The sequence below is a fragment of the Panthera leo genome, chromosome C2, assembly GCF_018350215.1.
Source record: "Panthera leo isolate Ple1 chromosome C2, P.leo_Ple1_pat1.1, whole genome shotgun sequence".
NCBI lineage: Eukaryota > Metazoa > Chordata > Mammalia > Carnivora > Felidae > Panthera > Panthera leo.
Genome location: NC_056687.1, coordinates 120,596,150 through 120,613,396, shown reverse-complemented (window position 1 = coordinate 120,613,396; position 17,247 = coordinate 120,596,150). Strand labels below are relative to the sequence as shown.

General features: G+C 35.7%; 1 protein-coding gene across 7 annotated transcripts in view; it reads left to right on the top strand.

Moving 5' to 3' along the window:
* TRPC1 (transient receptor potential cation channel subfamily C member 1) overlaps window positions 1-16,996 on the top strand; it is a 64,721-nt gene extending 47,725 nt beyond the window's left edge. For all 7 annotated transcript variants that reach the window (XM_042955165.1, XM_042955163.1, XM_042955162.1 and 4 more), the window contains 6 exons: window positions 246-385; window positions 2,062-2,205; window positions 12,899-13,074; window positions 14,737-14,938; window positions 15,530-15,724; window positions 16,714-16,996. In XM_042955165.1, the coding sequence (XP_042811099.1) occupies window positions 246-385; window positions 2,062-2,205; window positions 12,899-13,074; window positions 14,737-14,938; window positions 15,530-15,724; window positions 16,714-16,941 (1,085 nt within the window). In that variant the 3' untranslated portion in view covers window positions 16,942-16,996. The remainder of the gene's footprint in view (window positions 1-245; window positions 386-2,061; window positions 2,206-12,898; window positions 13,075-14,736; window positions 14,939-15,529; window positions 15,725-16,713) is intronic.
* Window positions 16,997-17,247: the final 251 nt, after the last annotated feature.

Sequence of the window (17,247 nt, the reverse complement as noted above, 5' to 3'; positions counted from 1 at the left end):
TTTCTTATGCTTGTCTCACGAGCATCATTTATTAAAATCTCTGGGAAAGATATTGTCATATAAAACTTAAGGTTTTTTTCTTTCAAATTTTGAGAACTTTTCACTAAAAAGTTCTTATTTTTTCTTCCGGATGAGACTATAGTTTGATGTAAGTTGCTGTTTATTTAATATTTTGAGTTTTAATTATTTTTTAGTTTATTATTGAATTAAGAACATTATCTGATTTTTTTTCTTCCTTTTTTTAGGGATGATTTGGTCAGACATTAAAAGACTCTGGTATGAAGGGTTGGAAGACTTTTTAGAAGAATCCCGTAATCAACTCAGTTTTGTCATGAATTCACTTTATTTGGCAACTTTTGCCCTCAAAGTGGTTGCTCACAACAAGGTGACTATTAGCTATGTTAATTGGAGACATAAATGAAGTTTGTGTAGGAAACGTAGCTATATAACTCAAAGTTAACGTTGGCCCAAATCTGTACCTGATGTGTTTTCATTTTAATTTCACTATCCCAGTGTAAGGGAATAGTGTGTGTTGTTTCCTCCCTTCCAGTAGTTTAAAGGATGTTAATAACTTTTAAATGTTGGTTACCTATTATATGCCAGGCTCCATGGTTGCTACTTGCTATACTTTATCTCATTTTATCCTCACAGGGACTCTATGAGACAGATGTCCTTATCCCCATTTTGCAAGTAAGGAAAAGGAAGCTCAGAGATATTAAGTAACTTATCCAAGACCACACAGTAAGAAACCAAGACTGGATTTAAATCCAGGTCTGTCTAGGCATTTTCTTTCTACCAAATGCCAATTCCTTATATCTGAGTTAGGTTCATTTACCTCATTAACGTGTATCTACTTAAAGTGAGAACACAAAGATACTTAAATTGATTAGTGTTAGTCCTCTTTATACCTGCCAGAAAAAAGTTTTATCTTTAAGAATTCATTATAGTGTTGTACACATTCCAAATCATGATTATTAAAGAGTGATGTAAATGTGATTATTTTTTGATGCCTCTTTTTAAATTCAGAATTTGACAAAAATTTAGTTTTGTATGCATCTTATAATTTTACCAAGATGTAAGCTACTTCGAGCCCAGAAAAGATAATAGATTTTAATTATCTTTGTTTAAGCCCTAAGTTTAGAATTCTTCTAGGGTGTCACAGTCAAGGAACTAAGAGATAATAATATTTTCTTGTTTTTGAACTAATTTATGGACTATAGAAAAAGAACACTGATTCACTTACACATCATTTTACTTTGTTAAAAGAAAACTGCATACTTTTAAATGATCAGTAGTATGGAACATGTTTGTTACGTATTTTCAATGACCAGATTTGTGAAATTACTAAGAAAATTAAAAAATGATCATACATAGATAAATGGCTCAATAAAGAGGTTGAGGGTCATTGGTGTCTTTGATCTCTTTAGTTCTAGAAGTGGAGTGCTCATATAACTTTTTATCCAAACCAGGACACTTTGAGAGTATAAGGGGGCATTAATGATTATGCCAGGAAAACTGGTATATAATTTGGGACTATTCCAGACAATTGGAACATGTGGTCGCTCTATGTCTGGGTATAATAATGCACTCTCTCTCCCTTGGTATTTGGAAGAGAGAAGAACTTCTAGGGTTCATACTAGAAACCTGAGTTAAAGGGCTAATTTAAGGGTTAATTTAATATGATAGTTAATTAACTGAGAGCAAACATACTTAAATTTTACTTAATGCTTAAAGTTTGTGTTGTAAAATTTAAGGAAAACAGTAAACATTTCATTCATAAAAAGTTTAATAACATTTTTTAAAAAAATGTTTAATTTTTTAAAACCCAAGAATTTCTGAGAAAACCTTTTATTATATAGAGTGATATTGCCTCATGTATGTAGAGATCTTTTATTTACTTAAAACAATGCTATTTGTATTAAAAGAAGAGAACCTCATAAAACATAAAAGGAGATCTCCTAAAATAGACATAAATAGTTTTCTTTCAATAGTCAGAATACTGGTTTTTATTTTCCTAAGTTGAGAGAGCTATCTATCTTTGCCTTTTGTTCCTAACTTTAGTTTCATGATTTTGCTGATCGGAAGGACTGGGATGCATTCCATCCTACTCTGGTGGCAGAAGGGCTTTTTGCATTTGCAAATGTTCTAAGTTATCTTCGTCTCTTTTTTATGTATACAACAAGCTCCATATTGGGTCCATTACAGGTAAATAATTAATATTTCTTAAAGAATATTTGTTAGATGTCATTATTACTATATTTTTCTATTGATCCACTAGAACATTGTTCTCTCATGATGTTAAAGTTAAACTTTGCTTTTGAAAATAATTAACAATTGAGAGGACACTGCATGTTCACCTACTTCGCTTTTGACTGAATGATAATCCTATGCTTTCAGATATTCAGACTTTATTAAGCTGTGGCCCATTGTCCCTCTCCCCTCAGTTCATAGACATAGATGTGTTTAAAACGTAGTTATACTTAAGACAGTAGAGGAGGGGCGCCTGGGTGGCGCAGTCGGTTAGGCGTCCGACTTCAGCCAGGTCACGATCTCGCGGTCCGTGAGTTCGAGCCCCGCATCAGGCTCTGGGCATCAGGCTCTGGGCTGATGGCTCGGAGCCTGGAGCCTGTTTCCGATTCTGTGTCTCCCTCTCTCTCTGCCCCTCCCCCGTTCATGCTCTGTCTCTCTCTGTCCCAAAAATAAATAAAAAACGTTGAAAAAAAAAATTAAAAAAAAAAAAAAAAAAAGACAGTAGAGGAACATGAAAATCTTGTGTTTTGACAAAATGAATCTCACATTTAAAGTTTTAAATAGTATATATGAGGGAGGTGTTGTGCACAAAGAATTCATACTTAATGATGATTTTGAAAATATGTAAGCTATATTTCTAAAATACTCTTTCACTTTGTTTAATAAATATTAAATGTAATAAGTTGGAAAACGACATTTTTAGGCTAACAAATTTCATAGAGTTCATGTAGTCCAGCTTTATGCCTTAAACTACTTTATAGCTCAAGAAATTGAGCTTTTGAGATGGTGATTTGTTCAGAGTAGAATGGTTATTATGCATGAGGGTCCAGGACTAAATGCTAAGTCCCTTTACATTAAAGAAAGGACTCATAATTGTTTGAATTTACCACAGATTGTAATAGTGATTGTTTTTAGAGAAAGGGGATCAACTCTGGTAGGTGAGTAGCTCTACATATATTGTGAGTTATGAGTCTGAGAATCTGAGCAATATTCAATTTTTCTTGATGAGTCGAAATTTGTTAGGAATGTAGATTTTAAAAACATTTTTAAAGGAGATATTTTTAAAGAAAAGGCATAATTATGTTCTCCAAATAGAGATATGAAAATAAAATATGTAGGAAAAACTTGGTTTGATTTGGCTTGTGCTATCATTGTGCAACAGTATTTCCTGGAGTGTGAGTTCCTTAACCAAGTCCTGATTAATTCACAGTGCACATTATCACATTAAAGCTTGTGAGAAAGAGATAAAGAAACTTGTTTAACCTTGTTCAAACTGTCATGACATAAACTCATTTAATGTGATACTCATTTTTCATTAGATATGTTCAGGTCTCTGTTTTTCTCCAAAAAATAGTATGTGAAACACTGATTTAGACTGTTATTTTGATTTAATTTTGCCACTAATATCTTCTATGACTGTTTTAGTCAATAGTCAACAGTATTTTTACATGTGTGTTGTTTTGTTGTTTTTTTATTTTTTTCTTAGCTAAAAGGTGATGATATCACTAAGTTTCTTTCTTTTTTTTATAGGTATCACCAAGTTTCTGTATTTTTTTAAATATATTTCTACAAAGAGTTAAAAAGGAAAAAGTATGCTATTGTTTCTTAATGAATTATCTATTTTTCTTAGAACTATTGAGTCAGGTCTTCTGACTTAATCTCTTCCCCAAAGAACTATATAGATGTGTATACAAATACTGAATAAGTAGGTTTTTGTCATTTCAGCTGTTGTGTTTTTCTTCTCCAGCAGGACAATTTAGATTGTCGCAATGGCCGTAGAACTGACAGATGATTTAGGTGAAGCCAACAAATATTTATTGTGTTCTCTTTTTTAAAAAGGTCTGCTGGTTACTCATAATATATGCTTAAACATTAGGATTTAGTTAAGCAAATGATTTTTTAACATTATCTTTATTGGGGCACCTGGTGGCTCAGTCAGTTAAACATCTGACTCTTGATTGCAGCTCAGGTCATGATCTGAAGGCTTGTGAGATCAAGCCCCACCTCGGGCTCTGCACTGACAGCATGGAGCCTGCTTGGGATTCATTCTCTCTCTCTCTCTCTCTCTCTCTCTCTCTCTCTCTCTCTCTCTCTCCGTCCCCCTCCCACCTCCTTCCCCCCTCTCTCTCCCTCTCCATCTCTGTCCCCCTCCCCTGCTCATTCCCTCTCTCTCTCAAAAGAAAGAAAGAAAGATTCAAAAAAATAAATAGAATAAATAATCTTTAGCAAGATATGCTTTGCATACAGTAAAATAAACCCATCTTAAATATATAGTTTGATGAGTTTTTCAAAAGTATAAATTTGTTTAATCACTACCATAATCAAGTTAGCATGTGCATCACCCCAAAAAGTTTCTTGACACCGTTTTGCATTTAAAACTCCCCTTACCCTCACCCCAGACCACTGTTGTCTGGTATAGGCTAGTCTCAGAACTGAAGGATTTGGAAATACAAATAGAATTAGTTAGTATTGCAAAGCAAATCTTCCCAGACGGAAGGTTGTCTGCAATTTTTACAGTGTTACTGTTCCTCATGGTTGCAAGCTCCCTGTTCCAAGTCATTATATCAAGTCTGTATCCTACAGAGAGAAGGGGAAAGACAGAGGGCAAAAGCCAGAAAATATGGGCCAACTGTCTTTCTCTTTTTATCAAGAGAGCAATCATTTTTCCTGGAGCCCTACCACATATTTCCACTTATAACTCATTGGCCAGAATTTGGTCATATGGTCATTTGTCGCTACAAGGAAGTCTGAGGAGATGAGTACTTTCAATTGCCCCCCAAAAAATCAAGGTCTGGTTAGTCAGGAAGAGAGCAAAGAATAGATATTGAATAGGAATCTATAGATTCATATTTTCAGGCTTTTACTTAAAGATGTTTTCAAATAAAGACATTTGTGTTACAGTGTAGTCTTACTAACATGACAGATTTGTATTGCATAGTTCTTCCAAAATATTCTAGAAAAAGTTCTTGTAGAAAATTTAGAATACATTTTTCTTCCATTTTGTTCATCATAAGTAAGGAACTCAATTGAAAGGGAGTAATCCAGTTATGAATGTAAAACTAGAAGTAAAATGCAAAAAAATATTGACAATAAGTTAATTACTTTAGCAAAAGAGCAACTTTATTCCTTTATATATATAACCTGTTATGTCAGATAATGTTTTTATGTGATTACTGTGATTATCTGCATTAACATATTTTCCTTCCAAATATTTGCAGAAGTTGACAGACTTTTATTTTAACTGGTTATATAACCTGTGGTAGGGGTACAGATTACTCCCTTGGTTAGAGTGACCATATTTTATCATCCAAATGGAGACACTTTGGGGAATGAAAGGAATGTTATTTATTACTAACTTGGGAAAACAAGTGGAAACTGGGATTGTCCTAGGCAAATCAAGGTCACAGGAATATCATATAGTGGAATATATAAAATGGTTCTATATTCAGCAGTGGTTGAATCCTCTATTTTAGTACTTGACATTTTTATGATTATGCTCATTAAATTTGTAACTTATGTCGTTGGTAGACTCTGGAAGGTGGCTTTCTACATCTGGCCCTACTTACTTTGTAGCCATCTGTCGCTAAACTCATCTCTGTCCCTTACTGAAGCACTTCTCCATCTGGGCCAAGACCAGTCAGTAATCTCACACATGTCCCATGCTATCCCAATTCCATGACATTGTTTATGTTATTACCCTGTTTAGAATGTCCCACCCACTCCTCTACTTGTCAAAATTTTATTTGTTCATTCAGTAAACAGTTTTTGAGTGCCTGGTAAGTACTAGACACTGAAAATACTAAAATGAGTAAGCTCTGGGGCACCTAGCTGGCTCAGTCAGAAGACCATGCAACTCTTTGATCTTGGGATCATGGATTCAGTGTTGGGTATAGAGATTACTTTAAGTAAGTAAGTAAATAAATCTGAAAAAAAAATTAATATGCTCCAATATCTCCTTAAAGAACTCAAGTACACTGAGGGTGACAAGCAAGCATGACATTTACAGTGGTAATTGCTGTCATAGGCACAGCTCATAGAAAGGGCACTCACTTCAGTTTAAGGCACTTACCAGGAGAGATGACACTGGAATTAAGCCTTGAAAGATGAGTAGAATGGAGGCGGGTTAGGCATTCCAGGGAGAGGGAACATGTGCCAGTGTTAGAGCTCCTGCCTCTGGAAAATCCATTCCTATGCTCTTGCTCCCCTGCTAATGAATAACTCCATCCAGTGAACTTGGTACTTTGAACCTCCAATGAGCACTTCCTAAAGCTTGTCTTAATTGTAAGACAATTAAAATTTAGCTTGTCTTAAATTATAGACGGTGTTGTCTCTACTAAATTAAAAATTCCTTGAGGATAGGGACTGTATCTTTATTTTTTCATCTGCACTTTACTTACTGCCTTGCCATAGTAGTCACTTACTGTTTGATAAATTAAATGGTCTTGGGTAAAGACAAGTGCTGATTGGTGTGTGAGAAGAATAAAGCTGTTGGGCTATATCTACTACCTGTTACTGGAGCTGCTTATTCAAAACAATAACAACCACCACATTTGTTTAACATTTCATGTGGGCCAGGCACTGTGCTAAGTGTTTTCGCCTTATTTCATCCTCATCACAACCCTTGTTATTTTTATTTCCATTTTACAAATGGGGGATCTAAGGCTTAGAGAGGTTAAGTAGTTCACAGAACTAGAAAGAAGTAGTCAAGAGCTGAACCTGAGTCTGTCTGAATCCACAGACCAACCTGCTCTTCAAAGTTAGTTCTTCTGCTTTTATAAAAGAAGGATGCTAGCTAATATGCTTCAGCAAATGTAAGAGTCATGATTGGACATAAATCAGTAATGTTACACATTTTAACAAAAAAAGACGTAAAGATAGAATCTAAAAATAAATTGGTAATTATAATAATAACTGTTAACATATGGGCCCTTACCATGGATACTATTCTAAGATCTTTATTTACATTTATTACCTCATTTAATACTCACAGTTGTTCTAAGAGTCAGACTCTTTTATTTCCATTTTACAGAGGAAGAAACTGAGGCATAGAGATATTAAGTAACTTGCACAAGGTCACACAGCTGGTAAGTAGCCAAACTGGGATTCTAACCCAGTGGTTTGGCTCCAGAGCTAAAGATCTTCACCAGTCTGCTAACTTGCCTCTCTGTTTTCATTGCTACAGAGTAATATGATTCCCTCGTTAACTTTTATTGTACAATACTTCTTTGGGCAGGCTTTAATAATTTACAGATCTTAAAAATTCTTCCTGATTTATCCACATGTTTCAAATGAATTAAGCACTTGTAGTTGCGTCATTAGACAGAAAGAACAAGACAGAACCAACCAACTGGGTTCAAATTTTGCTCTGTAACTTACTGTTACTGTTACTCATCTCTGTGAGTCTCAGGTTCTGTGTCATTGTTGTGAGGATTAAATGGGTCAGTATATATAAGATGCATCTCGTAGCAGGTTTCCTGACACATGATGAACTTTACATAAATCATTAGAGCCATTTCTTCATTTCCTTTATAGTTAGTGGAGTTAACTGTCGCAAATCTGAAAAATAATACAAAGAAACTTGGAAAATAAGTGTAGCATCTGACAAATAAACGCATACTTTATTCATAGTGAATCATTTGGCTTTACTGGATAATTAATAGATTTAATTTAGTGTTCTGTATCACATAAATGGCATATTGTTGTCATTTGCAGTGAGTAAAGGGTGATTTCATTTCAAAGTGCCTTGCATTTTAGGGTATACTGGGGATGGACATTTTTCTTTGGAAGCATAAATGTTACACTTAGAGGGAAACTTAGAGGTCATTAGTCTAGGAGTTCCCAGGTTGGTGAGGCTCAGAATCACTAGGGTTGCACATAAAATCTGTATATCTAAGTCCTGCCCTCAGAGATGCTGATTAAATAGATTGGCATAAAATCTGGCCAAGTTTTAATAGCATGTAGATGAGTGAGTTTGATGTAGCATATGACCATCCCTTTTATAGGTCAGGAAACTATGGCCCAGCTCACACAATGTTAGAAAAAAAGACTTGGTGTAAAATGTTAATAGTTACATCTTTTTTGGATATTTATTCATGTATTAATTCAATAAGCTCATTACATGAGAATGAAATCCTTAATTGCACACAGCCCCCAATTTTTTAAATATAATTTATTGTCAAATTGGCTTACATACAACACCTAGTGCTCATCCCAACGAGTGCCTTCATCAATGCCCATCACCCACTTTCCCCTTTCCCCCACCCTCCCATCAACCCTCAGTTTGTTCTCTGTATTTAAGAGTCTCTTATGGTTTGCCTCCCTCCCTCCCTATTTGTAACTATTTCCCCCCTTTCCTTCCCCCATGGTTTTCTGTTAAGTTGCTCAAGATCCACATCTGAGTGAAAACATATGATAACCTGTCTTTCTCTGACTGACTTATTTCACTTAGCATAATACCCTCCAGTTTCATCCATGTTGCTGCAAATGGCATGATTTCATTCTTTCTCATTGCCAGGTAGTATTCCATTGTATATATAAACCACATCTTCTTTTTCCATTTGTCAGTTGATAGACATTTAGGCTCTTTCCATAATTTGGCTATTGTTGAAAGCACTGCTGTAAACTTTGGGGTACATGTGCCCCTATGAATCAGCACTCCTGTATCCCTTGGATAAATTCCTAGTAGTGCAATTGCTGGATCTTAGGGTAGTTCTGTTTTTAATTTTTTGAGGAACGTCCGCACTGTTTTCCAGAGTGGCACAGCCCCAAATTTTTAATGGGAGAGCTAAGATAAAAATCACAAAGTGATGTTTCAGAAAAGCTCTTGCAAGGAGTTAGAAGCAAGAATTGAATTCTACCTCTGCCATCTATTCTGTTACCCTGAGCAAGTCACAATCTCTTTGAGCTTCAGTTTGTCACTTGGAAAAAGAGAGATAATACTAGCCTTTCTGATCCTACAGGATAAGTAAAAATACATGATACCTCTTGGAAAATGGTAGAGAGTTATAAGGCATATAAAAAGTAGCTATGTGTTCAACATTTTAACTAATATGCTGGGCTTTGAAGCTTATTGATATGGTGCTGCTCTTACAGCCTGCTAGAAGAGACAAACGTAAATATTGGTATAAAGTGAAAAATATGATTTTAGAGATTATGGACAAAGTACTTTGGAGCATAACTGAGGGGGTGCTTGGAGAGAATCTGGACAGCTTCTTAGAAAAGGTGACATTTGATCTGGGCCTTGAAGGGATAAAAAGCTTTCCTGGCAAAGAACAAAGTTACATGTACAGAAACATGGAGTCATAAAAGCATGGCGTGCTTAGAGAAGACAGGATGTCTTTCGTATTTGGACAGTGGGTGGCAGTTGGGAAGATGAGGCTGAAAAAAATAGACTGGGCTGGACTCTGAAGGCCTCTGTGCCAGGAATTTGAATATTATCATACATGCAAAGGAGGTTTTGAGTATGAATGGCTTGATCAGATAGAATTTTTAGACAGGTAATTATGGTTTTTTCTGGAGGAAGATTTGGAAGGAGAATGACTAGAAGTTGTCATTATTATTGCTTCATTTTTTCAGCAAGTTTTATAATTTAACACATGATATGAACCCTAACGATACCAGCCTTCACCCTATCAGATATTTGGCATGTTTTTGCTGTTCTACACAGTGCTCCGTATGTAGGGTCTTTGCCTCTTTTAAATTATCTCCTAAGGATAAATCTCCAGTAGGGGCGCCTGAGTGGCTCAGTGGATTAAGTGTCTGACTTCAGCTCAGGTCATGATCTCACGTTTGTGGGTTTGAGCCCCACGTCAGTCTCTGAGCCCTGTACCGGGCTCTGTGCTGACAGCTCAGAGCCTAGAGCCTATTTCGGATTCTGTGTTTCCCTCTCTCTCTGCCCTTCCCCCACTCCCGCTCTGTCTCCGTCTCTCTCTCTCTCTCTCTCTCTCTCTCTCTCTCTCTCTCAAAAATAAACATTAAAAATGATTTCTTTCCAAGGTACTTCGGTATAAAGCTATCATTGATTAAGAAGGAAATGTATTTCTTCTCTTTCTCACACATGTAAAACTTGCTGAGTTTAAAAGCTCCCTATTTCTTCTCTCAAAATTTTGCAGTGGGAAGTGAGGAAAGCACAAGACTTCAAAAGGTACTACATGGCCTAGTCAAATGTGCAAGCCATGCATATTGGACCTCTTCACTGTTGCAGAGTCCAGTTTACCAGGCTGTGGTGTGCCTAAAAAATTTTAGCACCCCTCTTTTACTTAATTGGCTGGCTCATTTTAGTGGGTTAGAGAGGTTTGGCCACTTGCTCAATGTCATTACCATTTTGTATCAGTGGTAAGTGGCATATTTTATTTTGGTAGGTTTGAGGCAGTTAGACATTTTATTTGAAGCTGGATTTAATTAACTGTGTAAAATTGATCTGGTAAGTTTTGAGGAAGGGTTATTTTTAAACCCTATTTTTTGTATCTTATAAGTATAAATGCAAAAAAAAAAAAAAAAAAGAAAGAAAGAAAGAAAGAAATGCATACAATAAAGAAAATTCAAAGGAAGAAAGTCTGCCTTCCAACCCCAAGTCCTACCTTCCATATTTAAGCACTATTAAACAGTCTCTTGTGTAAACTTCCAGAAATGTACTGTGCGTATTAAATCCTATCTATACGAAATATATATCTGATTTATACTTTAAAGAAATAGAAATGGGATCTGTTATAATACTGTTCTATACCCAGCTTTTTTGACTTAATATTTTATAGACATTTTTCTACACCAGCACATATAGATGTACTTCATTCTTTTTAACAACATTTAAGATGTTCTAATTTTTTTGTGACCTCTAACAGTGCTGCAGTGAAAATCCATGTATATACGTGCATTTTGCATATTTCCTATCTATTGGCTAAATGCCAAGGGATAGAATTGTTGGGTCAAAAGGATAATGTCAAATTATTCTCCAAATTTGTATGCTAATTTAAATACCAAGAATTTATGAAAAGTACCTATCACCCAGATTTTGAAAGAGTATTGGAGGACAATGAAATTAGGCTTGAATAAAGCTCCCAGACATACTACATGTGACTGCATTACAAAAGATACCCATGTTAATTAGACCTATTCATTTGGTTTGCACACATATTTTCTTATAATTGACCTAAAATGAAAGAAAATTGACCACCTTGGCAAAAAAAGATTAGGGCAGTCCTAGAGGAGGAAATGCTATCTTTGGAGAATTGGTTTAGAATTTGTCACAAAAAGCAAATTAAATACTTTGTCATATGATTTTATAGTTGTAAACTTTAAGAAGCCATAAAAAACATAAGCGTTTATTTCCCTTTAGGCTTGAGCAAGGAATTTTCCTTCTATTCCTTGCAAATTAGGCCTTTTCTTAAATCTCCATGTCTCAGCCTCTTACTTCTTCCCAGCAGTGTCCTCTGCAGACCTGGTCCAGATTCAAGAAATGTGCCATCCAACATGCAAAGTGCTGGCATGATTAGGATGGCTTTTTTTTTTTTTTAATCTTTATTTATTCTTGAGAGAGAGAGAGAGACAGTGTGAGCAGGCGAGGGGCAGAGGGAGAGGGAGACACAGAATCTGAAGCAGGCTCCAGGTTCTGAGCTGTCAGCACAGAGCCGGACATGGGGTTAGAACCCATGAATTGCGAGATCATGACCTGAGCTGAAGTCAGATGCTTAACCAACTGAACCACCCAGGCAACCTTTTTTTTTTTTTTTTTTTTTTAATTTTTTTTTTTTTTTAACGTTTATTTATTTTTGAGATAGAGAGAGAGACAGAGCATGAACGGGGGAGGAGCAGAGAGAGAGGGAGACAACAGAATCAGAAGCAGGCTCCAGGCTCTGAGCCATCAGCCCAGAGCCCGACACGGGGCTCGAACTCACGGACTGCGAGATCGCGAGATCGTGACCTGAGCTGAAGTCGGACGCTCAACGGACTGAGCCACCCAGGCGCCCCTATTCCTTGCAAATTAGGCCTTTTCTTAAATCTCCATGTCTCAGCCTCTTATTTCTTCCCAGCAGTGTCCTCTGCAGACCTGGTCCAGAGTCAAGAAATGTGCCATCCAACACTCAAAGTGCTGGCATGATTAGGATGGCTTTTTTTTTTTTTTTTAATGTTTATTTATTTTTGAGAGAGAGAGAGAGAGACAGTGTGAGCAGGCGAGGGGCAGAGGGAGAGGGAGACATAGAATCTGAAGCAGGCTCCAGGTTCTGAGCTGTCAGCACAGAGCCGGACATGGGGCTAGAACCCATGAATTGCGAGATCATGACCTGAGCTGAAGTCAGATGCTTAACCAACTGAACCACCCAGGCAGCCTTTTTTTTTTTTTTCTTTTTTTTTAAAGTAGGCTTCACACCTAGTACAAAGCCCAGCGTGGGCTTGAACTCACACCCCTGACAACAAGACCTGAGCTGAGATCAAGAGTTGGTAGCTTAACCAACTGAGCCACACAGGTGCCCCTAGAATGGCTTTTTGTTTGTCAGTGAGACTTTTGATGTTTTAAAAGTATGGAACTATCTTAACCAGATGGAATAAAAGGAATCATATGTTTGTTTTACTTTTATTGCCTGGTCATTTAATACTTAATATTTTGTTTTCCTGATAATTTTAATGAACACCTATATAATATATTCCACAGATTTCAATGGGACAGATGTTACAAGATTTTGGAAAATTTCTTGGGATGTTCCTTCTTGTTTTGTTTTCTTTCACAATTGGACTGACACAACTGTATGATAAAGGCTATACCCCAAAAGAACAGAAGGACTGTGTGGGCATCTTCTGTGAACAGCAAAGTAATGATACCTTCCATTCGTGAGTGTCTTTTTAAATTTTTAGTAAATATATTTCTCTCTATTGTATTACATATGAATTAGTACCTATAGAAATAGAACTTCAAATTTTCTTTAAGACATTCCTTTTTAATAAATACTTAGTTTTTCATTAATCATGTTGTAGTTTTCTTTACACAAATAGAATCTTAAGCAATTAACAGGCCCACGATATTACATTGTTTCCCCTGCTGCTTGTCTTAACAGAGGAGTTCTTGGCATTTTGTACACTGTTAGGATTTGGGGCAGGACAGTTTTCTGTCAGTCCTGCGTATTGAAAGATGTCTCTGCTCTTCACATATTTTTTTAATAAAATTTTTTTTAACATTTATTTATTTTTGAGAGACAGAGCATGAGCAGGGGAGGGGCAAAGAGTGAGGGAAACACAGCATCTGCAGCAGGCTCCAGGCTCTGAGCTGTCAGCACAGAGCCCAACTCAGGGCTCGAAATCCCGAATTGTGAGATCATGACCTGAACCGAAGTTGGATGCTTAACCGACTGAGCCACCCAGGCACCCCATACTTTTCACATATTAAATGTCAGCAACTGTCCATTATTGTTACAGGTAAAACCATCTCTCATATTTTCAACACTTCAGTAGGAGGTCAATAGAATTGAGAATCATTAGAGCTTCATAAACAATTTTTTTCTCTAATTTACTGTATCCTAAGAACTTAAACAACCAGTTGTGAGGCAGACAGAATACCTCCCCTCATTTTTAAGTAACATAATGGAGAAGGGGTGTGGAATTAGGTATTTGTTGTGTTTGTTATGTACCAACTATTCTTTAGATACTTGGATGTCATCTTATTTAAGATTAAATGAATAATAAGTATTTATTTAACACCTTCTATATAACAGACACTGTTCAAAGTACTGAGTGAATGAAGTACCAGTGAGCAAAACTGCCTCATAGAGTTTATATTACAGTGAGGTGATATAGTCAATAAAAAGAGAAATAAAATATATATTATACAATAAAAAGGACCAAAGAGACAAAGCTTGGCCAGGCTTCTCCCTATGTGTTAGAGGTTGCAATTTTAAATAGACTAGGGAAGGCCTCGCAAGAGATGACATTCAGGTAAAGATACTAAGTTGATGAAGGATCAAGCCATGAAGAAGATAGTTGGAGGAAGAGCACTCACCGATCCAAGAAATGGCAAAGGCAAATGCCCTGGGATGGGAGTGTGGCTGGCTGTTCAAGGAAAAACCAGGAGGCCAGTGTGGATAGAATGTAGTGAATGAGGGCAAGTTGTAAGAGATGGGGTCCAAAAGGTAATGAGGATCATGTAGAATGTTGTTGATCTGTGATTTTTGTAAGGACTTTGGGCTATTGAGATTGAGAGCCATTTGAAGTTTTTAAGCAGAGGAGTGGCAACATCTAATTAGGCACAAACAGGATCTTAGAGGCTGCTTTGTTGATAATAGAAAAGCAGTAGGAGGTTAAACAAAATAATTTATCCTTTTAAGTGTATTTCTTTGTTTAAGACATATGTAAACTGTTGGGTTCAATCTCATTCATTTTAAAATGTATTCTTGGATTATCAATGTTTTACTTATGGAATGTTAATATGAATGAGTTCTTCATTTTTGCTAATTAAGTGCTTTAATTTTCTTTTAAACAGAAATGTAATTGTCTTTACAGGTTCATTGGCACTTGCTTTGCTTTGTTCTGGTATATTTTCTCCTTAGCACATGTGGCAATCTTTGTCACAAGATTTAGTTATGGAGAAGAATTGCAGTCCTTTGTTGGAGCTGTTATTGTTGGGACATACAATGTCGTGGTTGTGATCGTGCTTACCAAGCTGCTGGTGGCAATGCTTCATAAAAGCTTTCAGTTGATAGCAGTAAGTATTCATTCTTGTAAAAACTTTATATTCTTTCAGATCATACCAAATGTATGTAGTAGATAAGGCAGCCAAAGATTATAAGAAATAAGAATTAGTATTATTTTAAAATTAAATACAGATTAAAAAAAACTTTTTAACGTTTTTATTTATTTTTGAGAGAGAGAGAGAGAGAGTGCACAAGTGAGGGAAGGTTAGAGAGAGAGGGAGACACAGAATCTGAAGCAGGCTCTAAGCTCTGAGCTGTCAGCACAGAGCCTGACACATGGCTCGAACTCCTGAATCGCGAGATCATGACCTGAGCTGAAGTTGGATGCTTAACCAACTGAGCCACTCAGGCGCCCCTAAATATAGATTTTTTAAATGTAAGTAATGTATATTAACTACAACTCTTGAACCAAATTTTTACCTACAAGCCATGTAAACATTTGGACATCAAACATTTGGACCATGTAAAATGATATCCCCCCCCCCCCCCATCTCTCTCTCCTTTGCCCTTCCCTACCCCGTGTGTGTGTGTGTGTGTGTGTGTGTGTGTGTGTGTGTGTGTGTGTTCACATTCTGTGTTGCTTTTTCATTTGGCTCTTACAGAATCATGAAGACAAGGAATGGAAGTTTGCTCGAGCAAAGTTGTGGCTTAGCTACTTTGATGACAAATGTACGTTACCCCCACCTTTCAATATCATTCCTTCACCAAAGACTATTTGCTATATGATTAGTAGCCTCAGTAAGTGGATTTGCTCTCATACATCAAAAGGCAAGGTTAAACGGCAAAACAGTTTAAAGGTAAGATATTAAAATTGCAACTTGGAAATTTTAACAATTCCTAATCACTGATGTTTCCTAGAGTGTAAATATGCAGGCTCCTTAAGGCCTGGGACTGTCTGATTTTTTTTTTTACTCATATATCCCTAATGCATGGCATAGTATCTAACATAAAGTAAGGATTCAATATGTGAGAGAGAGAGCTATGATTTTTTTTTTTTTTTTGATGAAATCTTGTCTCAAGTTTTAAAACATGGGAAATATTTAGAATGCCAACTCTGTCAGCATAGATAAAGATTGACTACTGGAGCCATCTCATTTTTCTAGTTTTTCTTGAAAGTTATTCATTACATGAATAATTCAGTTCATGTTGCTATAAACCAGAGGTTGGCAAACTTTTCTTTAAAGGGCCTATTAGTAAATATTTTGGACTTAGCAGACTGAGACAAAATCAAAAATACTTTATGACTATAATAAGTAATATAACAAGAAAGAACACAAATTTCCACAAAATTTTTATTGGTGAAATTTAAAATGTAACCTTAATTGAGTAATAATTTAATAATTTTTTGTAATACAGATCTAATGAAAAGAATGGAATTCCATTTTGGGGGGGAATAACATTTTGTTTAATTGGGTCTCAAAATCAGTATTCCCTATCATCAAATTAATTATAAATATTCATCTGTAAAAAACCACTCTTTGCTCACAGGCCATTAAAAAATAGGAAACAGGACGTACTTGTCCTGTGGGTTGTAGTTTGCTAATCCTTCCTATAAATTGAGGATTCCTAAGAATATTTTTAAATCCAGAGAAGCATATAGGTGAATGAATAAAACAAATAGGCAGGCTGTATCTGTTTTAAACAAGTGATGAATATTATTTTGTAACACATAGTCCCAAAAATATAGCCCAATAAAACATGTGTTTGTATCTGTGAAAAATCTTAAAAATTCACCTCATTTAAATATTGTTTATAAAATTGTATCATATAATTATTTGTTTTGAAGGAATGGAGAAATTTGAAACAAAAGAGAGATGAAAACTACCAAAAAGTGATGTGCTGCCTAGTGCATCGTTACTTGACATCCATGAGACAGAAGATGCAAAGTACAGATCAGGCAACCGTGGAAAATCTAAATGAACTACGCCAAGATCTTTCAAAATTCCGAAATGAAATAAGGGATTTACTTGGCTTTCGGACTTCTAAATATGCTATGTTTTACCCAAGAAATTAACCATTTTCTAAACCATGTAGAGAATAATTTTCAGTAATAAATCTGAAAGATTGGATTTGCATAATTTGCAATTAAATCAGTTAGATATATATTGAGTTAAAATGAAGAATTATGTAAAAGCCATTCTTTAAAATATTTATAGCATAAATATATTATGTAAAATATGTATATAGGATTAGTTTTTTAAAACCCTCTATTAGTAGCTTTTTTGCAGGTGCAAAACAGATTAAGTAGATAGATTTTGTTGGCATGCTGCTTGGTTTTCTTACTTGAACAGTGCTTTAAATTTTTTTCTTTTTATGTTTA